At 53.3% G+C, this 18,327-nt stretch overlaps 5 protein-coding genes across 5 annotated transcripts; 3 read left to right on the top strand and 2 right to left on the bottom strand.

Annotated features, from left to right (window-relative positions):
- Positions 1-5,992: 5,992 nt before the first annotated feature.
- THITE_2043428 (uncharacterized protein) lies at positions 5,993-6,577 on the bottom strand (the record flags this gene model as incomplete). Its single annotated transcript, XM_003651224.1, has 1 exon — positions 5,993-6,577. The coding sequence occupies one exon, from the start codon at positions 6,575-6,577 to the stop codon at positions 5,993-5,995; it is 585 nt and encodes a 194-aa protein (XP_003651272.1).
- A 1,976-nt stretch (positions 6,578-8,553) lies between these two features.
- THITE_2142713 (uncharacterized protein) lies at positions 8,554-9,475 on the top strand (the record flags this gene model as incomplete). The annotated part of the gene is made up of 2 exons (XM_003651223.1): positions 8,554-8,966; positions 9,049-9,475. The coding sequence occupies 2 exons, from the start codon at positions 8,554-8,556 to the stop codon at positions 9,473-9,475; spliced, it is 840 nt and encodes a 279-aa protein (XP_003651271.1).
- Positions 9,476-10,399: 924 nt separating this feature from the next.
- On the top strand, positions 10,400-12,306 carry THITE_2049026 (uncharacterized protein; the record flags this gene model as incomplete). Its single annotated transcript, XM_003651222.1, has 4 exons — positions 10,400-10,596; positions 10,667-11,431; positions 11,526-11,989; positions 12,086-12,306. The coding sequence occupies 4 exons, from the start codon at positions 10,400-10,402 to the stop codon at positions 12,304-12,306; spliced, it is 1,647 nt and encodes a 548-aa protein (XP_003651270.1).
- An 809-nt stretch (positions 12,307-13,115) lies between these two features.
- THITE_2048890 (uncharacterized protein) lies at positions 13,116-14,093 on the bottom strand (the record flags this gene model as incomplete). The annotated part of the gene is made up of 3 exons (XM_003651221.1): positions 13,116-13,282; positions 13,347-13,501; positions 13,579-14,093. The coding sequence occupies 3 exons, from the start codon at positions 14,091-14,093 to the stop codon at positions 13,116-13,118; spliced, it is 837 nt and encodes a 278-aa protein (XP_003651269.1).
- Positions 14,094-15,964: 1,871 nt separating this feature from the next.
- Positions 15,965-18,110, top strand: THITE_2153770 (uncharacterized protein; the record flags this gene model as incomplete). Its single annotated transcript, XM_003651220.1, has 3 exons — positions 15,965-16,172; positions 16,237-16,570; positions 16,632-18,110. 3 exons carry the CDS (start codon positions 15,965-15,967, stop codon positions 17,608-17,610), a joined length of 1,521 nt encoding a protein of 506 aa, XP_003651268.1. The 3' UTR covers positions 17,611-18,110.
- Positions 18,111-18,327: the final 217 nt, after the last annotated feature.

Here is an 18,327-nt window from a genome sequence, read left to right as displayed (position 1 = left end):
ATCCTAATACACTAACTAAGTCTACTTCCTTAAATATAGGTAGTCCTCTAGCCTTACCCTAGCGTCAACCCTATAGTACTATAGGATACCTAGGTATAAACTAATAGGAGGCAAGGTTGACGGCCAATATATAACCTACTCTAAGATCTCCGAGGTAGGACAAGGGCGGATATCAAAATTACTACAACTATTCTAGTCGATAAGTTGGTTTAACAGAGGGTCGAGGCATAGGATAAAACGGGGACAAGGCTACAATAGGAGACAAAGCCGTCTCTAGCCCTACTCTATAGCCTCTTCGTCTCCAAACAGTATTAGGTCGCTAGTAGGCGAGTATATAGCACCTTTATCTAACGACGAGAGTACCTCTATAATTAGCTACCTATTAGACCTACTAGAGGTCTAGGGAAGAGGATCAACGTATTTATAGCGGACGTATATAAGGTCCTCGGTAAGTAAAGACGAATAGCGCTAGGGACGTAGGGCGAAGGGGACTAAGGCAATGTCGTACCTAGTAGGAGTCGAACTATAGCCGCCCTACAAAAAGGGGCTAGACTATAGCGAACTTAAAATATAGTCGACAAAACGGTTATTGGTATTAACAATAGTTATAATAATGTCGACCAAGTAACGTATTTTACGTTAGTAGGCTTCCTCATTACTTATTAGGCGATAAGTTAAATGGATAGCTAGCTAAATAGAAGCGTCTAAGGAGGAAGTAGGTAGATTATAGGGCACTAGGGCCCTATAGCGGCTTAGTGTAGCGGGGGAGGCAACTAGGGTCTAAGGGACAATATAAGTCGGGGTCCGCTCAGTAGTAGACAAGGGAAGCAGTGCTAGCTAAGCAAGGACATAGTACACCTATACGTTGTTAAAAGTAGTCTAGAAAGACTAAGCCAACTTCTGGAATTCACATTTAAGGACTATATAGTAAGCGAGCTACGAGCTCGTCTTCTTCTAGACAGAGGTCTCAATAGCCTAGCCTATATTATATACTTTAAGAATTTTCTTTAGACTAGACCAAAGGCAAGGGTTTATTGCCTATAATACAAAGTCCTACTCGTATATCGTATAGGCCCTACGACATTCTTTATAGGATTTGCCATAGCTAGGGGTATATTCGACCTTAGTACTACTAAGGAGGTGAGCGATGTACTATATATAGAACTCTCCTTTATCGGGGAGTAGTTTATTTTCCTCGTTGTCGAAGTCTCCCTCGACAATGAACCTACTAATCGACAGTTTGTCATTCTTCTAGCGATTATTTCAGTTTTATAACATCGTAGTTAGTAAGCAACTTAGATCTACAACGAGATTATCCTAAAGGCACTTATATTATAGTCTTCGTTATTATCGTCGCTAGGATAGTAGCCTACGCCCCTACCTCCAAGAGCAGCGGTAGCGACTAACATTTTAGCGATCCTATATACGAATACGATAAGCGAGTTTTAGGAACTATATCGCTATCGGGGCGAAGGACGAAAAGACTTTGGCTAGAGCCAAGGCGAAAATGAGTAGCACGCTCGAGGATATAGACAGATACGCGGAGAGAATATAGGAGGAGGGGAATATATACGAGGTAGGATAGAGGGACGTTGTTAGCGTACGAAGAGGGAAGAAACTAAATTACGAAAGAGAAGGGGGATATACGCATTAAATGTAGGAGGGAAACGTAAGAAAGTCGGGTTATACGAGAAAAGGGGCTTTTAATAGCGACAAGCAAGGTCAAATTGTATATAATCAGTAGGTACACCCGATATAGCGTAGTTGCTCTATATAAACGTACAAGGAGAGGAGGGGGCTAATTAGCGGCTTGCCAAGGCGACGTAAACAAACAACTTGAGCCTAGGCAGTAGGACGGCTACGAATAGCAAGACCTTAGCAGGCAACTACCTTAAACCCAACTACGCCGATGCTCGATATAGCGTTGTATATACCCTAACTCGACCGCCTAGCGGGGCGGGGGGGGTATATTACGGACTAGGCTATACCTAGGCTAGGTATATAGGGGCTACACCTAGGATCTGTAGCGGCCCTAGGGCGGCCCCGTAGCAGGCCCGCCTCGTGCCTAGAATAACGTTGGCCCAAACCCACTTCGCGAGCCCCTGAAAACTCTATATACAAGGACCGTAGCCTATACTTCTCCTTTTCCTTTCCTTAAAGTAGTTGAATAGAACATTGTACGCTTGTCTACAGAACGCTACAAGGCTAGTACGTTACATATCTAATGCTTCTTTGATAGTAGCTAGGCTCTCCTCTAGTTCTTCGAAGGTTGTTAAAGGTATATTAAACGCCTCTATTATATCCTCTTCCTTAGCTATAGGCGTAAGATTGTTATTATCTAGCTAATCGATATTATTAGCGCCTTTAGTATTAAGCTAGCGCTTTAGCTCTTTAAAGTCTATCTAGGGAATATCTTACACTATAAGCTTTAGATCGCCTAGGTATACCTACTTTTCGTCAAAGATTATATTGTATATATATACTATTTAGTTGGTAATAGGGTTCTAGATATAATAGATGTTTAAGGAATTGTATCCTATAAAGTAGCTAATCTAAGCTCTTAGCTAGAACTATTCGAGGCGCCTTTCTTTCTTCTTAGCGGTATCTATTATAGCGAATGCCTTATAATCGTAGACCTTTAAATGCCTTAGTATAGCTTATACTCTAAGGCTCTTAGGCTATCTCTCTTAGCAAAGAAAGTATAAAAGCGATCTAGTAGCGTTATCTACTCTGTTATTAAAGATAGTATCTTATTATAGAGATATACCGTAGCTCTTATAACTTTTAGTTATAGTTGCCCTAGCAACTATATACCAATAGCTATTGTTCTAGCCTTCTCCTTAATTATACCCCCTAAGCGTTTAGCGCCTTTGTTCTATATAGGTATATTAGGCGCTAAAGGCTCTATTCGAATACCTTATCTCTCTACCTAGGTAGTAATAGCGCTTGCCTATATAAATTCGTTGTTATACTCTAGGACCTTGATACATAGCTAATACTGCCTTTTAAGCAGTATAGCGAGGTATTTAATAGCTACTAGGATGCCTAGCGCCTTATAATTATATAGATAGTAGTCCTATATTATACTTGAATAGCGATCTATCGCTAATAGTAGATGTTTAAAGCGCTATTAGCCTTCCTAGAAAGGGTATAAATCTAGAGCGATCCTATCGCCTAGGCTATAGTTCAATGGCCTAGGAATACGGTTAGGCCTACGTTTTAACTTGCTAAAGCTATAGCCGTTATATTCGAACGTTGGTACGCCTTTAATATACCCTCCTTATAAATAATTGACAAAGTGTTCAAAGGCTCTTAGGCCTATATAGCTAAGATGTAGGTACTAAGTTATAGTATTTACTATACTCTCTATATAGCGAGCCTAGCGATTAAGTCTCTTTGTTTAGGCGGCAAAGGCCATAGGTATATAGTCTTCGAATATATATTTAAAGATATATTGTTAGAGCTTCTTCGTAGTATATCTAAAGAGTATATAATCTTAGCGCCTAAGTGGGTAGTTTAGTGTACTCTCTAGCCTATTGTCCTACTAGATCCCTCGTCGATTAAGCTACTCTAACAATACGATATTATATACGAAGGTTAGATAGTAAGCTATATTATATAGTATAAGGACTATAACACCTTCGTCGTTCTATAGTTTAATATCTATCTCGCGATATCCTTTAATCTAAATAGGGTATTCGCTTACCTAAATATAGTCATTAGACATAGCCAACTTAGAAGGCCTTTTAAACCTACTTAGATAGTTAGTAATATAAATAGTTGACCCTAAATCTAGGATTACTAAGTTAATTAGAGGGTATCTCTAGCCTACCTAGAATATAGCTAGGATTATAGCAAAGCTTACTATACATTTGCCTATAGCTCTCTACTACTATATTCTTATAATATACTAGTAGCTAAATATCGCTATAATGTTGATGCCTACGTCGGAGGCGTTGCCTATATTAGGGGCGATACCTACTTTAGGGGTAGTACCCTCTTCCTAGGTAGTACTCTCTTTAGGAGCAGTGCCCTCTTTAGAGGCGTTAGCATCTGCTATATCCACTTCGAGGACCTTAGGCTCCTTCGTTAGGAACGTAGCTATAGCTCTTTTAAAGTAGTCGGCTAGTCAATGCGATAGCGGATCTTTGCCTATATCGCTCTTTACATTGTTAGCAAAGCTACTTCTAGACCTCTTTATCTAGAGCCTATTAGCCTTTGCTTATAGAGTTGAATTAGCCTTTAAATTGGCCTCTATATAAGCTTTAACGTATTCTCTAGGTTTCTACCTAGGCAATATACTCTTAAGGTTTAAGTAGTAGTACTACTTAGTTAGATAGAAGTAATTGTAGATATAGCACTTCCTTAATATACTTAAAGACCTTATAAAGGTACTAGGAGCTATAGGTATATTTAGCTTATATTTAGAGTAGGATCGGCTAATTTTAGCTCCCTCTTTATAACTAGTTTAGCGCCTAGGGCAATCCTCCTAATCTTCTAGTTGCTTAGGGTCCTTATTTTCTTTCTCTTTAGAGCTATATATTAGGAAGGATCCTTTCCCTATATAGTTAGATACCTTCTCAAAGAATAGATATATACCTTTATAGACTTCTATAGCTATACCTTAAAAGGTTAGTTTCTTAAAGATCTCTATTTTACTTATAGTATAGAGGGAAATAAAGCTTAGAAATAGCTTCTCTAGTATAGCTATTAATTCATTGAACTATAGGCTAGGATCTTTCGTTTTACTTATCTTCTAGAGGGAGGCCTTATCTATTAGGCTCTTCTATTTAACGAGCTACCTCTCGAAATTAGCCTCCTTAATATATATATTCCTAGGGTATTTAAATATATTGAGGTAGATATAAATATATATTTGAAGCTCGGTTATCGTCTCGATAGTTAGTTAAACGATCTTCTTAAAATTATTATACTACGTTCAAAGGTCAGTATATTCTATAAAGTAGATAGACCAATAGTTAGCTACTACTATAGTGGTTATAAAGGTTAGTATCTAAGTAAAGTAATTAGTCTAGTGTTTATAGTCCTTATATTTACGATCTAGATCTTTCTTAACCTATATAATAACGATAGCGATATTGTTATTAAACCATTTTTCCCTTTCATTATAGAGCTTCCTCTAATAGCCGTTTAGTGCCTTAACACTAAACTGCTTTTATAGACCCTCGTTCTTAGAGAGGGTCGGGGAGTTTATATCGTTATCCTAGGCTATAGAGGTAGTACTAGGCCGCTACTCGCCTATAGTAGGCGCTCCTAGATCGGCTAGAGCTTCTACATTGGCTATAGCTCCTATAGCTATAGCTAGCGTAGAAGCCTATAGTTCGACGATATATTCCTAGAGCTTACGCTAGATACACTTATAAGTGAGATCGTAGGTATTAGCTAGTATAGGCTTTAGGAGGAGCTCCGCCTTACCCTCGAAATAGTCGAGTAGGTCGAGATACTTAGCCTTATTAATGAACTTACAGTTCTAAGCTACCTAGTTATCTAAGCTAGCTAGGATAATATTGATCTTTATATTAGCCTTCGAAGATATAGTAGTTGCTACTAAACGCTATATATAGGGCTATATACTTAGAGATAGGGCTAGGTTTTTAAGCCAATGAGACTCTTAATTGTTGGAACCGCTATATAGGCTTAGGAAGATGAAGCTATTACGATGTAAGTAATGTATATAACTAGGATCAATTGTAGTGTTGAAGATATTGTATTGTAGGAGAGTTCTCCTGATCAGGAGCCCCGTCTTAGGCGGCAGTTGGGCATCAAGCCGGTGGATCCTAATCTCGGTGGGCCGGCCCGCTACCCCGGGCTAGGCTGGTTCTGACAACTCTTACAACATGAATAGGGCAGCTAGACCTGATTCAACATCAGTTCACTCGTAAGTCCACACTCCACCACTCACATCCTCTATCCCCAACGCCCACACTCCAGCTCATCCCAGTCCTCCCCAGCCCATCCCAATCCACCCACCTCACCGCCCCTCCCACCCCATAGGCATCATCATCCCGACCTGGCCGGGCGCGGTCTCGACGAACCCGTTGCGCGCGTACAGCCGGCGGCCCGGCGCGTCCGCAAACAGCGTGACATAGGCGCCGCCGACGCCGCCCTCGCCCCGCGGCGCGTGCGTCCTGATGCGCGCCAGCAGGTGCCTCAGCACGGCGCCGCCGAGCCCCCGGCGCTGGTGCGCCGGCAGCACCGCCATGTCGGTCACGTGGAAGTACCAGCCGCCGTCGGCGATGATGCGGCCCATCGCCACGATGGTCGGGGAGCTGCTGCTGCTGTTGCTGGCGGGGGAGGCGGAGGCGGTGGTTTCGCTGTCTGGGCTGTCTGGCGGCGTGTAGGTGACGTAGCAGCCGTACCAGCTGTTGCGCGCGACGGGAGCGGCTTGGGCGGGTGTTTTGGGCGACAAGCCGGCCGCGGCGCGCAGGTGTAGGTAGTCCGGGACGGGCGGGTAGCCGGAGTGGAGGGTGTAGCCCTTCGGAAGCGCCGGCTCTTCCGGTAGCAGTGACGGAGTGGAAGCCGGGGCCGGCTGTGAGGCTTCTGACGAGTTGGTCATCTTCCGCGGTCTGTTGCACGATGTGTCTTGAGACGGGGGAGAGTGGTGCTGTGGCCGTTGAGGCTGTCGAGGCCAGCGGTTGCATACGTACTACGGAGTGTATGAGTCACGGCCTTCGATCGCACGGTCCGATTCGGGTCTCCGACGGAAGCCGGGGACTCCCCAATCTATTTCCGGATGAGGCAGGTCGAGCCGGTATTGAGACCCACTTGTCCCCGGCTTGCCGGCCACGACGCGGTGGACGGTGGAGAGTGTACATAAAACAACATGGAAGGGGTGGGAAGTTACATATGGATCTTGGTGGAATGTGACGCTTGTGATGCTCTTACAGCGTGTATTGCTTACATTAGAGAGGGGACATTGAATGTCTACTACGTAAGTACCAGGTACGTTCTTCGCAGCTGAGGTGGGACAGGTTCCCTGCGCCGGCTCAAGCTCGCTTGTAATGCCAGTCAACCGCGACACCGTGACACCACGGGCCATCCGCCGAAGCGCGGGGCGATTGCCTGGAACACCGCATACTTCTGCCTTCGCAGGCGTCGGGGCCTCAGCTTCAACTGTCGTCACCTTGGCCGCCGCGAACCGCTTCACCTCCGTTTTTCCCGCTTGGAGCGCTTGTTTCTGGCAGTTGTCTCGCGGAGCACCAGTAGAGCTGACATGGTGCGTGGACATCGCGCTGTTGATTTGCTCAATCAGCATTTCCATAACCCTGGAAGTGTCCAAGTGGTCCTCCTGTGAAGCGGGTGGAACTGGAACCCCTGTCCACGGACCAGAAAACGGCCCGAGGATAGGAGACCCAGAATCTTCTTCCTCGTCATATTCCCACCGATTGTGATTCGCTTCTCCAGAAGCCATCATCGCCGCAGCTCGCTTGCATATGCTTGTCAACGGCGATTCCATGTTGATGTCAATGGACCGTCTGCGGGACGGACGGCGGGCTTGGTTAGCACGAGAACCCATTTTCACTCCGATGTCTGTGTCGGAAAGTTTGAGCCGAGAATTTGTGCGACATGATATACAAGTCTTTAATAATAGGCGGGAGTCTTGGCCAATACAAGTCAACTGTCGGGTTCATCCATGGGGACAACAATGACAACAACTTGTTGCTCCGCTGATCTCTTGCCCTCTTTGTTTTCGACGCCACCAAACATGAACAACGTTTTCCTTCAGCATGTCACGGATTCAAAGAATGGTGCACCACGGTGCCGATGCTCTTCATTTCAGAACAGCTGATGAACTCCAGAACACTGAATTCATTGTTCATGGCGCGAAGATCTCAAAGCTTCAGTATCCGCAACCCCGCCCTGCCAACAGAGCCGTTGTTTGTGCCCGTTGCGCCTTGTCCGATGGCTGGCCAGCGCTCTAGAAGAAATGAATCTCTGTGATTGTCCGTCTGATGATGGCCTGCATCAACGGGACGTCACAGTAACCTGCTGCCGTGCGTCAAGGGGTCGAGTAGCCATTGAGTTCTGCTCTCTGGGTTCAATGACACGCGTCTGTCGTCCCAAGCAGACGAAAGCTGGAAGAGCGGAATCAAAGTATTTGGACCCCTTTCTTGTAGCTCCTGAAGTCGGTGCCAGAAACGCCCTGCCGCCATTTTTGCGGGATATGCAAGGGGCAAAGCGCCCTGCACATTGAGAAGTCCGCCACCGCCAACCGGAGATGTTCCGAGCCACTCGATGATCAGCATGCTCGATCTGCCGAGCGGGGAGCGATCGGGCCCTTTCTATATCTGCCTCGGGTTAAATAGCCCCCAGATGTGCAATTGGGCGCTGGCCCCGCCGAGTTGACAGTCTTCCTTTGACGAAAGCGACGATCTGTTTACGGCAATTCTTCTGGAATGAGCCACCATAATTGCCACGTCGATAGGCGTCGATGGGGCATATTTAGGCTTTAGGCCAGACGTCCAGGCACACCGCCGCGGTGGCGCCGTAGACACTTCGCAGATCTTTGGCCCATAGTTGCAAGCAGGAGCAATGAAGTTCCGAGGAATCTTGCTTGTGGGTGCTGCGCTGGCTTCCGGCGCCGCTGCGGCGTGCAACCGTACGTTCCTGGTCGATGCCACCGACAAGTACGTGGCAGCCCAGGCCGAGGGCAAGCCGGCGACGCTGACAGCCATCACCGCCGACAATCTCAACTACACCGAGAGCGACAAGACGGTCGACATCACGACGGGCGTGCTCGCCCAGCCCATGAAAATCGACCACAATCGCAGCATCCACGACACCACGCTGTGCGCGACCTTTACCGAGCTGATCGTCACCGACCCAGCCAAGCCCTATGTTATTGCCACGCGCATGGTCTTCACCAACGACAAGGCCAGCCTCATCGAGACGATCGCGACGAAGCCGGGCGACTGGGCTTTCAACGCCACGGGCTACCTGCACTGGTATGTGTTGAGGTCGGGCAGGGAGAGGGGAGGGGGAAGGCATGAAACGAGACAGACTAGGTAGCTCACCTGCAGAACCCAGGAACTCGCTGGAGAACTGGGACCCGATCCCGGCGGACAAGCGCGACACGCGGGCGGTGATCCAAGCCGCGGGCGACGCCTACTTCAACCGCTTCGACAACGCGAGCTACGCGGTGCCCTTCGGCACGCCGTGCGCGCGGCTCGAGGGCGGCGCGTACACGGACCCGCGCGGCGCCGGCGGCAACACGTGCAGCCTCGGGCTGCCGTCGACCATCGTCGTCACCAACCGCCGCTACGTCGTCGACGAGGAGATGGGCGCCGTCTCCATCTTCCTCGGCTTCCCCGGCCTGGACCGCTCGGTGCCGCAGGAGCCGATGCCGGACAGCCATCTTTTCAGGGTTGAGGGCGGCAAGATTCGGTATATCCACACTGTCTCCGCGTGCGTGCATGCCGGGTGCGGCTTGAACGGGACTGGGATTCCCGCTTGAGGTGTTGCTTTGCTTGGGAGCGCCGTGTGCGCTTCAACTTTAACTCAGCCGTTTGGGTTTGTGGTTGACTCGGCTTTGAGGGCTGCTATTCAATTTCGTCGGGTGATGGGCAGGGGGAGTCGACAGTTGGGATGAGTTTGAGAATTGAACAGGCCAGATTCACCACTCCAGGCCGCATTCAGGTGTTCCCGGTCCGTGCTGGTATCGTTCACGTCAAGCTTCAGAGAAAGACCAGCGGGGCAAGTGACCTCTATGGTCCCTGAGATCCAGATTCCGCTCGGCAGGCAGCGGCAACTGCGACAGTGCGCGCAGCGGACGCGGGAACATCAGAGCGATCGGCCAGAAGTCCTCAAGGGAGAAGAAACATCGGGGCGAGGATTACGCAGACGGTGGACCTTCGACAAACCGTCGAGGTCGTTTGATAGGTAACGGTGTGCTGGCTGTTGCCTTTCCATTCGTCATGGCACGCCAAGGGGGTCTCGAATACTCGGGCGCATGAACATGTAGAACTAGAGACTGTCGTTGAACTGGACACGCCTCTCCATGTCCACGGACTCGGGAGAGTCCGCCCCCAAAACTGCAGCAGGTGCTTACAAATGGCAAAGTTGCCGAACGCTCTACGGAATCCATTGATACCATCCCTGTATGCTGCAACCTGCTTGGCAATCCAAACGAGTGGCATGTCCTGACACGGAAAACCAATCAGACGTGAATTCCGTTATCCCCGGCAAACAACCAACAGCTACCGTTAGACGCATGCACGTCTCCCGGGTTCAGGCGGAGAGGGGCCAACAAGAGGACGGCGCAGGTCTTCCCTGGCGTATAAGTCTGAGGTCGCCCAACATCTGCGAGCCGAAGTCTCCGGCAACACCCAAACGCAACTCTGATCTGCAGCGGCAAGGCCAGCGAGATCCATGAGAAGCCATGGAACACAAAGCCGTTTCTTCAGGGGCTGCCCTTTTGTCTGCTCTTGTTTTCGCCTTGGTAGCTTTCGTTCACTTCACTTCCCGGCGCAACACTGCCAGCGGGCCGACGCCACCAAGCCTCCATGATCCCATCCCGTTTGTGTTTAATACCGTCCAGTTCGTGTTCAACAACGAGAAATTCATGAAACGAGCAACGTAAGGAGCGACGCGCGACTGTTCTGATTCTCCCCGTTGCACCCCCTAACCAAGCTTTGGGTGCATACAGGAAGGCGCTCGAGCGCTCCCCGGTGGTCAGGTTCTGGATGGGCACGACGCCGGTCTATCTCTTTGGCGGTCCAAAGCACTACCAAGCCATCTTTGCCTCGCGTGACTTGACATACAACGGTATCATGCTGCAGATAGGCTTCCCCAAGCTCTGGAGGATGACACGCGAAGAGATCCAGCGCTTTGCGAACGACAAGTCCGGTCACAAGGAGACGCCGCTGCCCGGCACCGAGCACGTCCCGCCCCAGCAGCGGTACTGGGCGACGAAGTACCACGTGCTGTACGATTTCCTGAGCCGGAAGCACCACATCAAGCCCATTGTCGATGAGTTCGCGAGGCAGTTCTCCCGCGACGTCGTGGAGAAATTTCCCCTCGGCCAGTGGACCACCCTGAGCATCGACGAACTGACCCGGCGAGACTTCACTCGGTGCGCGATCACGACGCTGTTTGGGCCCAAGATCCTGGAACTGAATCCCGACTTCCTCGACGCCTTTTGGTACTTCGACTCCTATGCCTCCGTCCTGGTGTACGGGTTCCCCAGGTGGATGTACCCGCAGCCGTTCCGGGCTTCGGACCGCTTCCTGGACCGGATCGAGAAGTACGTGGAAGCCGGGCTGAAGGACTTTGACTGGAACGGACCGGACGTGGATGCGCAGTGGGAGCCACACTTTGGGACCCGCATCACGCGCGAGCTCACCAAATGGCTTACCGACGCCGGATTCCAGCGCAAATCCGTCGCCGGCGCATTGGGAACACTTGTGTTCGGGTACGTGGTTCCCCTCTCCGCAACAATGGTCCTTGGTCCGGTCTCTCTCCCCTCCCACCGCTGACGCGAAAATCGCATGACGCTTCCATCACAGCCAAAACTCCAACACCATCCCGGTAGTCAGCTGGATGCTGATGGAGCTGAACAAAGACCCGCAGCTCCTGAGCGCCGTGCGCGCAGAAGTAGCCGACGCCTTCGTGACGGACCCTCTCACCGGCGCGCGCACGCTCGACACGCAGAAAGTCGCCGCCCTGCCGCTGCTGCAGTCGCTCTTCACCGAGATCCTGCGGCTGCGGGTGAGCATGGTGATCATGCGCGTCGCGGACAGGCCGATGACCATCAACGGCGTCGACGTGCCGCGGGGCGCCCTCGTGCACGCGTACTCGCGCATCGCCCAGACCGACGAGGCCACCTGGGGATCGCCGGAGCACCCCGCGGACCAGTTCTGGCCTGAGCGGCACATAAAGTACGTCGAGGAACGGGATCCGGAAACAGGTACGCTGCGCAAGCGCCGCGAGTTCGCCATGGCGGCCAGCCCGGCGTGTTTCTTCCCCTTTGGTAGGTCGTTGCTGCGCGCGCGGTCTTCTCCCCCACTCTCTCTCTCACACACAAGGTCGATATGTAGTCTCTAACATCAAGGGGGTGGTTACGCAGGCGGTGGCGTCCCCATGTGCCCCGGACGACACTTTGCCAAGAACGAGATCTTCACCATGGTGGCGATCCTGGTGGACCGGTTCGAGATGGAATTCGTGAGGTGGACGAATCCGGATGGTTCGCCGTCTGACAGGCCGGCCGAGAGCGACCAGCGGTTCTCGGGCATTGGGTCTCTGCCCCCCGACCGTGACATGATCGTCCGATGGAAGCGCATCCGGTGAGGAGAGTGGGCCCAGGGGTTGATGGCTACCTGGCTACCTTACCTAGCTGGTGTGGTGTTCGCTACCAAACGAACCATGCTGGCGGCTTTGCCTGCGAGGAAGGAAGTGGAAGCTCCCGTCTTAGTAGTTTGTATGTCACTTCAGTACCAGCTTCACGAACCTAGCGTTCCAAGTAATTAACTGCCTGGGTAGGACGTCTTCCTTACACTAGTGTACTGCGCCCGCTAGTTAGGAGGACTGGCCTGCCACCCCCGTCGATCGTGTATTTACACTACAGTGCATGTGTAGAACGGAAGCAGAATCCTAGGTCATGTATTGCGACGTGGACTTGCAGATTCGGCGCCGCTTACCCGTTCCATAGGACATGCACCCCGCGAACAGGACCTGCGAGCACGTATCCGCTCCTTGGCCCCCAACGCGTCAGCAGCATATTAAAGTGCACAGTAAGCTGATGATGACGGAAGGAGGGGGATCGCCGTGATATGGAACCAGCCTGCATCTTCTACGTGTGGGACGGCAACACACGCCAACCGCGATGCGCCACGGCGAAAGCGAACGCGATATTACATGCCACATCCAGACACCGCAGATAGTCTCCCAAACGGCCAAGAGGTTAGGTTAGTATGTGATCGATGTTGCTATCAACGCTGCGGGACCATTGTAAAGAGTAGGACATGTAACGGGTAGGATACCGAACCCTGCGACACATGCGCCTGGCTATAGACGTTTCGACGAGCCCTCGCTGCTCTACGCCTTTGCGTGACCATTGGTATATTATGAGCCTCACTAGCCGCGAGTCTCCTTCATAGTTATTTCCGAATGATGATCTCCGTCTGCAGCATGAGCCATGTCGCATCTTCCCTGTCGGCCCATGCCAGCGTGTCTCTGCAGATCTCATCAATATCTTCCTCCGAGAGACCAAACTTGAGTGCATTTTGCCGGGTCGGACCCGTCAAGACCTTGGAGATACCCCGTGCTGGAAAGGCACATGGTCAGCGTTCTCATCGAGACCGAAAGATGCAACGGCGGCCGCTACACACCGTATACAGCCTTGGTTGCCTCTTCCGAGGTCAACCAGGTGCCGTAGCTGACCGTAATCTGGTCGCGCTTGGCCCCGCCTTCAAGAGCCCAAGCAAGGAGCTGTCGACCGGCAGTCAGGGTGCCACCATGTGCCTTGGCCACGTTTGAATCAAACCTAGCAGCTCGACGTCAGGGATCCGATAGCCAGGCACCAGCCAGAGATGCTGTAAACAAATCAGAGATCTTGCATACTCGTGCCATTTCAGCACCCCCGGCAGCGGCGGCCAAATGATCTCAGTTTCCTTATCGCCCTCGCGCGCAGCCATCACCCCGCCGGGCTTGGTGACCCGCAGCATCTCCCGGAGGGCGGCGACGGGGTCCCTGATGTGGCCGAACAGCTGGTGGCAGTGGACAATATCAAACTCGCCGTCCTCGAACGGCAGCGCGTGCACATCGGCCGTCTGGAACGAGATGTTGGTCACGCCGCGGGACTCGGCGAGCGCCTGGGCCTGCGGCAGCACGCTCGGGGCCAGGTCGGTGCAGACCACGTGCCCGTCCGGCCCGAGGACCTCCGCCAGCGTGGCCGACACGGAACCCACGCCTGCGCCGACGTCGAGAAGCCTCAGCCGCGGGTTCTCCTTCTTCATGGACTCGATGGTGGGGAGGAGATACGCGGCGCTGTTGAAGGCTGTGCGGTGCGTGAAGAACTCGAATACGTCCTTGCCGAGGCCGCGGTAGTCGACGGCAGCGGCTCCGCTTTTGTCCATGATGGCGATTGGGGAAATTCGGGTGATGGAGTTGATGGTATAGATGGACGGTAAGCACACTGGACAGGAGATGACGAAATGCCTTCTGTAGCCTGAGGGGAGAACAACAGTTGGGCATAAGCCCACTTATATCCGTGTGTGTTCGTTGGTTCGAGGGATTACGAACTCGGCCTCATGCACGTTGGGAGGGGTGGTGTAAGCAGGGCACAGGCCGCTGCAGCAGAAGCTTGCATAATCCTACAAATACACCGTAATAATATTCACCCTCTCTTGTGGGCAGTACTATATCATCAGGGAGCGAAACAGACAAGTGGACTGGACGCTTTGCCCTCCTCTCCCACAACTCGCCTCAGTTGTTCATTTGCTATACAAAAGACTTGAAAGTTGAAACCGGACCATAATAGTCATTAGCATCCATGTACAGAGTTACGTCCACTGACTTCGACGAGACTAGTGCAGGTGTCTCCTCAACGATGCTTATGGTCCGATATGCTGTTAGGGAGAATGGCCAAGGTTAATCACCGGCTATTTGAATGCAAGTGAATGGTCCCTGGCAGAGTGATGTTGCGAGCATGTCAACACTGAGGATTAACCTCCACCCGCAAGGATCTTGCTGCTGGAGCGAATTGGCCCTGTAGCTCGGCCAGGATCGCTGGACAGGGCCTGTCCCGTGAGCCCAGTCTTCTGGGTACGGCTGTCCCATCCCTGGTCTCTGTGGAGGCTGTAGATTTTCCGTCCGCTTCACTTCGAGCAGGGTCACATGCCGGTAGACTCAGAGTGTTGACATGCCTCCCCCCTGGTACATCGGCGGCTGATGAAAGAAGAACCCATCTATCTCACACGCTCTCGAAAATGCTCGCTGTGTGCTCAAAACAACCACTTGGCCGGAGTCAAGTGCTTATAAATCAGGTCGAACTGAGGTTATCCCTCTTCCGCGGGTTATTCCTCTTCCGCGGATCAGTGGATTCATTGGGCTCGTCGTCTCGCTACTGGTTTCTGACGGTGCGGCCCGATGGCGGGGATGCAACTTGTTTGCCCAGACCCGTGCCAGAACGCGGACGGCATCAGCCCTCCGACGACCGAGATTTACTGGTCCATGGGCGAGATGGGCGTCTCGGGCGTGGCGACGTGCCTGCCAACCATCTGGCCGCTGGTGAGCCGGCTCTCGCTCGAGGAGATGGTGCGCACCGTGCGTCGAGTCCACGGGTCTTCTCTCTGGAGTGACTGGCCGAGCCTGCGGGGAGCAGCGGGCTGCGGCAGGCAGCGGCGGCCTACGCGGAGGTCGCGGGGGCCGATTCGGCGTCGAACGGTGTGCCGTCGCATCCAGGCGATTACCTCTCGCTTTCGACCGAGAAGGATTGGCGCAGGAGACGGCCGTGGGGATGCAGGATCTGGGATCGGGGGCGCAGGGGGTCGTTGAGTGAGATGCAAAGAAGCGTTGCTATGTCACCCGACCTTCCCTTCTTGGTCGCTGGCTCGCGATGAAGCAGAATGTTATTGGGCCGGTTGATGTTGGTCTCGTTGTGTGCCTGTGGGGGCCGGATCAGCTCAATCCTCCAGCTCCTTCTCCAAGACAAGGATCGCAACTGGCTGTCGCAACAGCCTACTCGGTACGGAATACGTCATGTATGCGCGTTCAGAGGTACTTTCGGTAGTGTACTGTACATCCGGAGGCGCCGGAGGACCGCACACGGTAATCGTGCCGTGTTTCCCCCGACAACATCGAGATCTGAGACCAGACTGTACGCCACTGTAAAGACGAAGGCGGTAGCATTCAGTTTTTGTCGATTGTTTCTCGGTCAAATCCCAAGTTCCGCTACTCTTGGGCTCCTTGCCGCCTTCTACCCCGTGCGATGGGCCTGTCTGTCGTGATGTGGCCGGGCGGGCTCGGCGCTGGGGTGCTGTGCTTGGTCCTGTCCCTCGTGCTGCTCAAGGCCATCTACCGCCTGTTTCTGAGCCCACTCGCCGGCATTCCCGGGCCAAGCCTGGCGGCTCTCACGTCGTGGTACGAGTGCTACTTCGACGTCGCCAAGCCCGGGCAATACGTTTTCAAGATCAAGCAGCTGCATGAGCAATACGGTGAGTTCGATCGGAACGCGGGCCAGCCAAGATCCGGCCAGCCACTCATTCTTCCCTCATGCAGGGCCCGTGGTCCGAATCACCCCCTCGGAGGTGTCAATCTCCGACCCGGAATTCCTCGACACCATCTATGCCCCCGGCCCCGGCCACAAGCGGGACAAGGACCTCAACAAGGTGAAGGGCCTCGGCATCAACACTTCGGTCGGCGGCGCAGTCTCGCACGATCTCCACAGGCGGCGCCGCGAAGCGTTGAACCCTTTCTTTTCGAAACAGAACGTTGCCAGGCTGGCCCCGCGCCTCAGGAGCAAGGTCGGCCAACTGGAGCGTCACTTTGCGCAGGCCCGAGAGAGTGGAGCTGTGCTCAACCTTTCAGATCTGTACTTTGGGCTTGCGAACGAGTGAGTGATCCGTTCTTTGACCCCTTCTGTTTTGCTGTATGTTGACGATGCCGTGTGGTAGCGTGGTCCGTGAATACTGCTTTGGCCATGGCCAAGATCTGCTGGCAGACCCGGCACTGGCGCACACGCAGCGCGAAAACGTCTCCGGCGTACTGCGCAGCGTGAAGTTTAACCTTCACTTCCCTTGGGTGCGCGACCTGCTGCGGAAGCTGCCCCCTAGCATTGGGGCGCGCTTCACTCCGCCCGGCGTGCGCGACATGATCCAGTTCCGCATAGGGATCCGCAGGGAAATCCGCGACATCCTCGCGCACAAACATGACGGCCGAAGCAGCAGCAGCCGCTCCGACCCGACCATCTTCACCGCGCTACGCGACAGCCCAATCCTCCCACCGCCCGAGAAGGCGCCGCACCGACTCGAAGACGAAGCCACGCTGCTCGTCATGGCCGGCACCGAATCGACCGCCAAATCCCTCACCCTGGCGCACTGCCACCTCCTCGCCAACCCGCCCGCCATGGCCAAGCTGCGCGCAGAGCTCGCCGATCGCGACCTGCCCACCACCACCCCGCCCGACCAGCTGCCCTACCTCAACGGCGTCATCCAGGAGGCGCACCGCCTCAGCTTCGGCCTGACGGGGCGGAACCCGCGCGTCGCGCCCGACGAGCCCATCGTCTACCACTCCGGCTCGAAAACCTTCACCTTCCCGCCCGGCACGCCGCTCAGCACCTCCACGCTGCTGGTGCACACCAACGAGGCCCTCTTCCCGGATCCGTGGCGGTTCGAGCCGGCGCGCTGGCTCGGCCCCGCGGGCGCCGCGCGCCGCAGGTACATGCTGGCCTTCATGAGGGGGCCGCGGATGTGCATCGGGATGCACCTGGCCAACGCGGAGATGGCGGCGGCGGTGGCGGCCATGGCGCGCTGGGACATGCGCTTGGTGGACACGACGGCGGACGACGTGGCGTTCTTGCATGACTACCATGTTGCGACGCCGAGGTTGGACTCGAAGGGCGTGAGGGTCGAGGTTGTCGGTAGGGCCAGCTAAGGAGGGTAGTAGCGTGTGGAAGTCAACTGGTACAGTGCCGAACGGTCGCATGGGTCGCGCTCGAACTTGACGCGGACCCCGGCCTGTCTGAAAGCGGCGTCGCTGCGCAGCATCCGACACGCCCACTCCGCCTGGCAGCGGTAGCTGCCAAAGCGCCACTCCAAGACGTTGATGACTTTGCCTGTGACGAGGGCGATCACGTCGTCAGTCTCGTAAACGAACGCGGCCGAGAAGAGAGCCGATAGGTTCGCCGTATTCACCAAGTCCTTCGGGCCAGCGATGCTCAGCACGCGCGTGTGATCCGCTGGGGCGCTCGGGGCGGCCACGCGATTCCGATCCGGGCGCACACAGACCCGGCGATTGCCGACGATGAAGCTCGGTTGTTCGGCGCTATTGGACCGCTTGAGGAAGGTTTGCGCGGCGGCAGCAGCGAAAAAAAAGTGACCTTCGCCGCCGAGGGACCGTGTTCCCAAGTCGGAGGATACACTACGCTCGCCCAAACGCGCCCTGTATCTCGAATCGCTGCAAGGAGTTGATGAGTGGTGACATTGGGCGGTAACCCGGTGATGAAGACTGAGCAGTTCTCGTGTTGCGGGATGTTGGCGGGACGGTTGCGGGCCAAGGTGTAGTCGCCCTGGTAATTTGGGGAGACGCCCGCAGCAATTCGTCTAACAACCTCCTCGGGAGTCGGGTTTTCCTTGTACGCCCTGACGTAGG

Source organism: Thermothielavioides terrestris, chromosome 2 (genome assembly GCF_000226115.1).
Source record: "Thermothielavioides terrestris NRRL 8126 chromosome 2, complete sequence".
Taxonomy (NCBI): domain Eukaryota; kingdom Fungi; phylum Ascomycota; class Sordariomycetes; order Sordariales; family Chaetomiaceae; genus Thermothielavioides; species Thermothielavioides terrestris.
The sequence above is the reverse complement of the archived record's forward strand: the minus strand, read 5'-3'. Positions and strand labels throughout refer to the sequence as shown.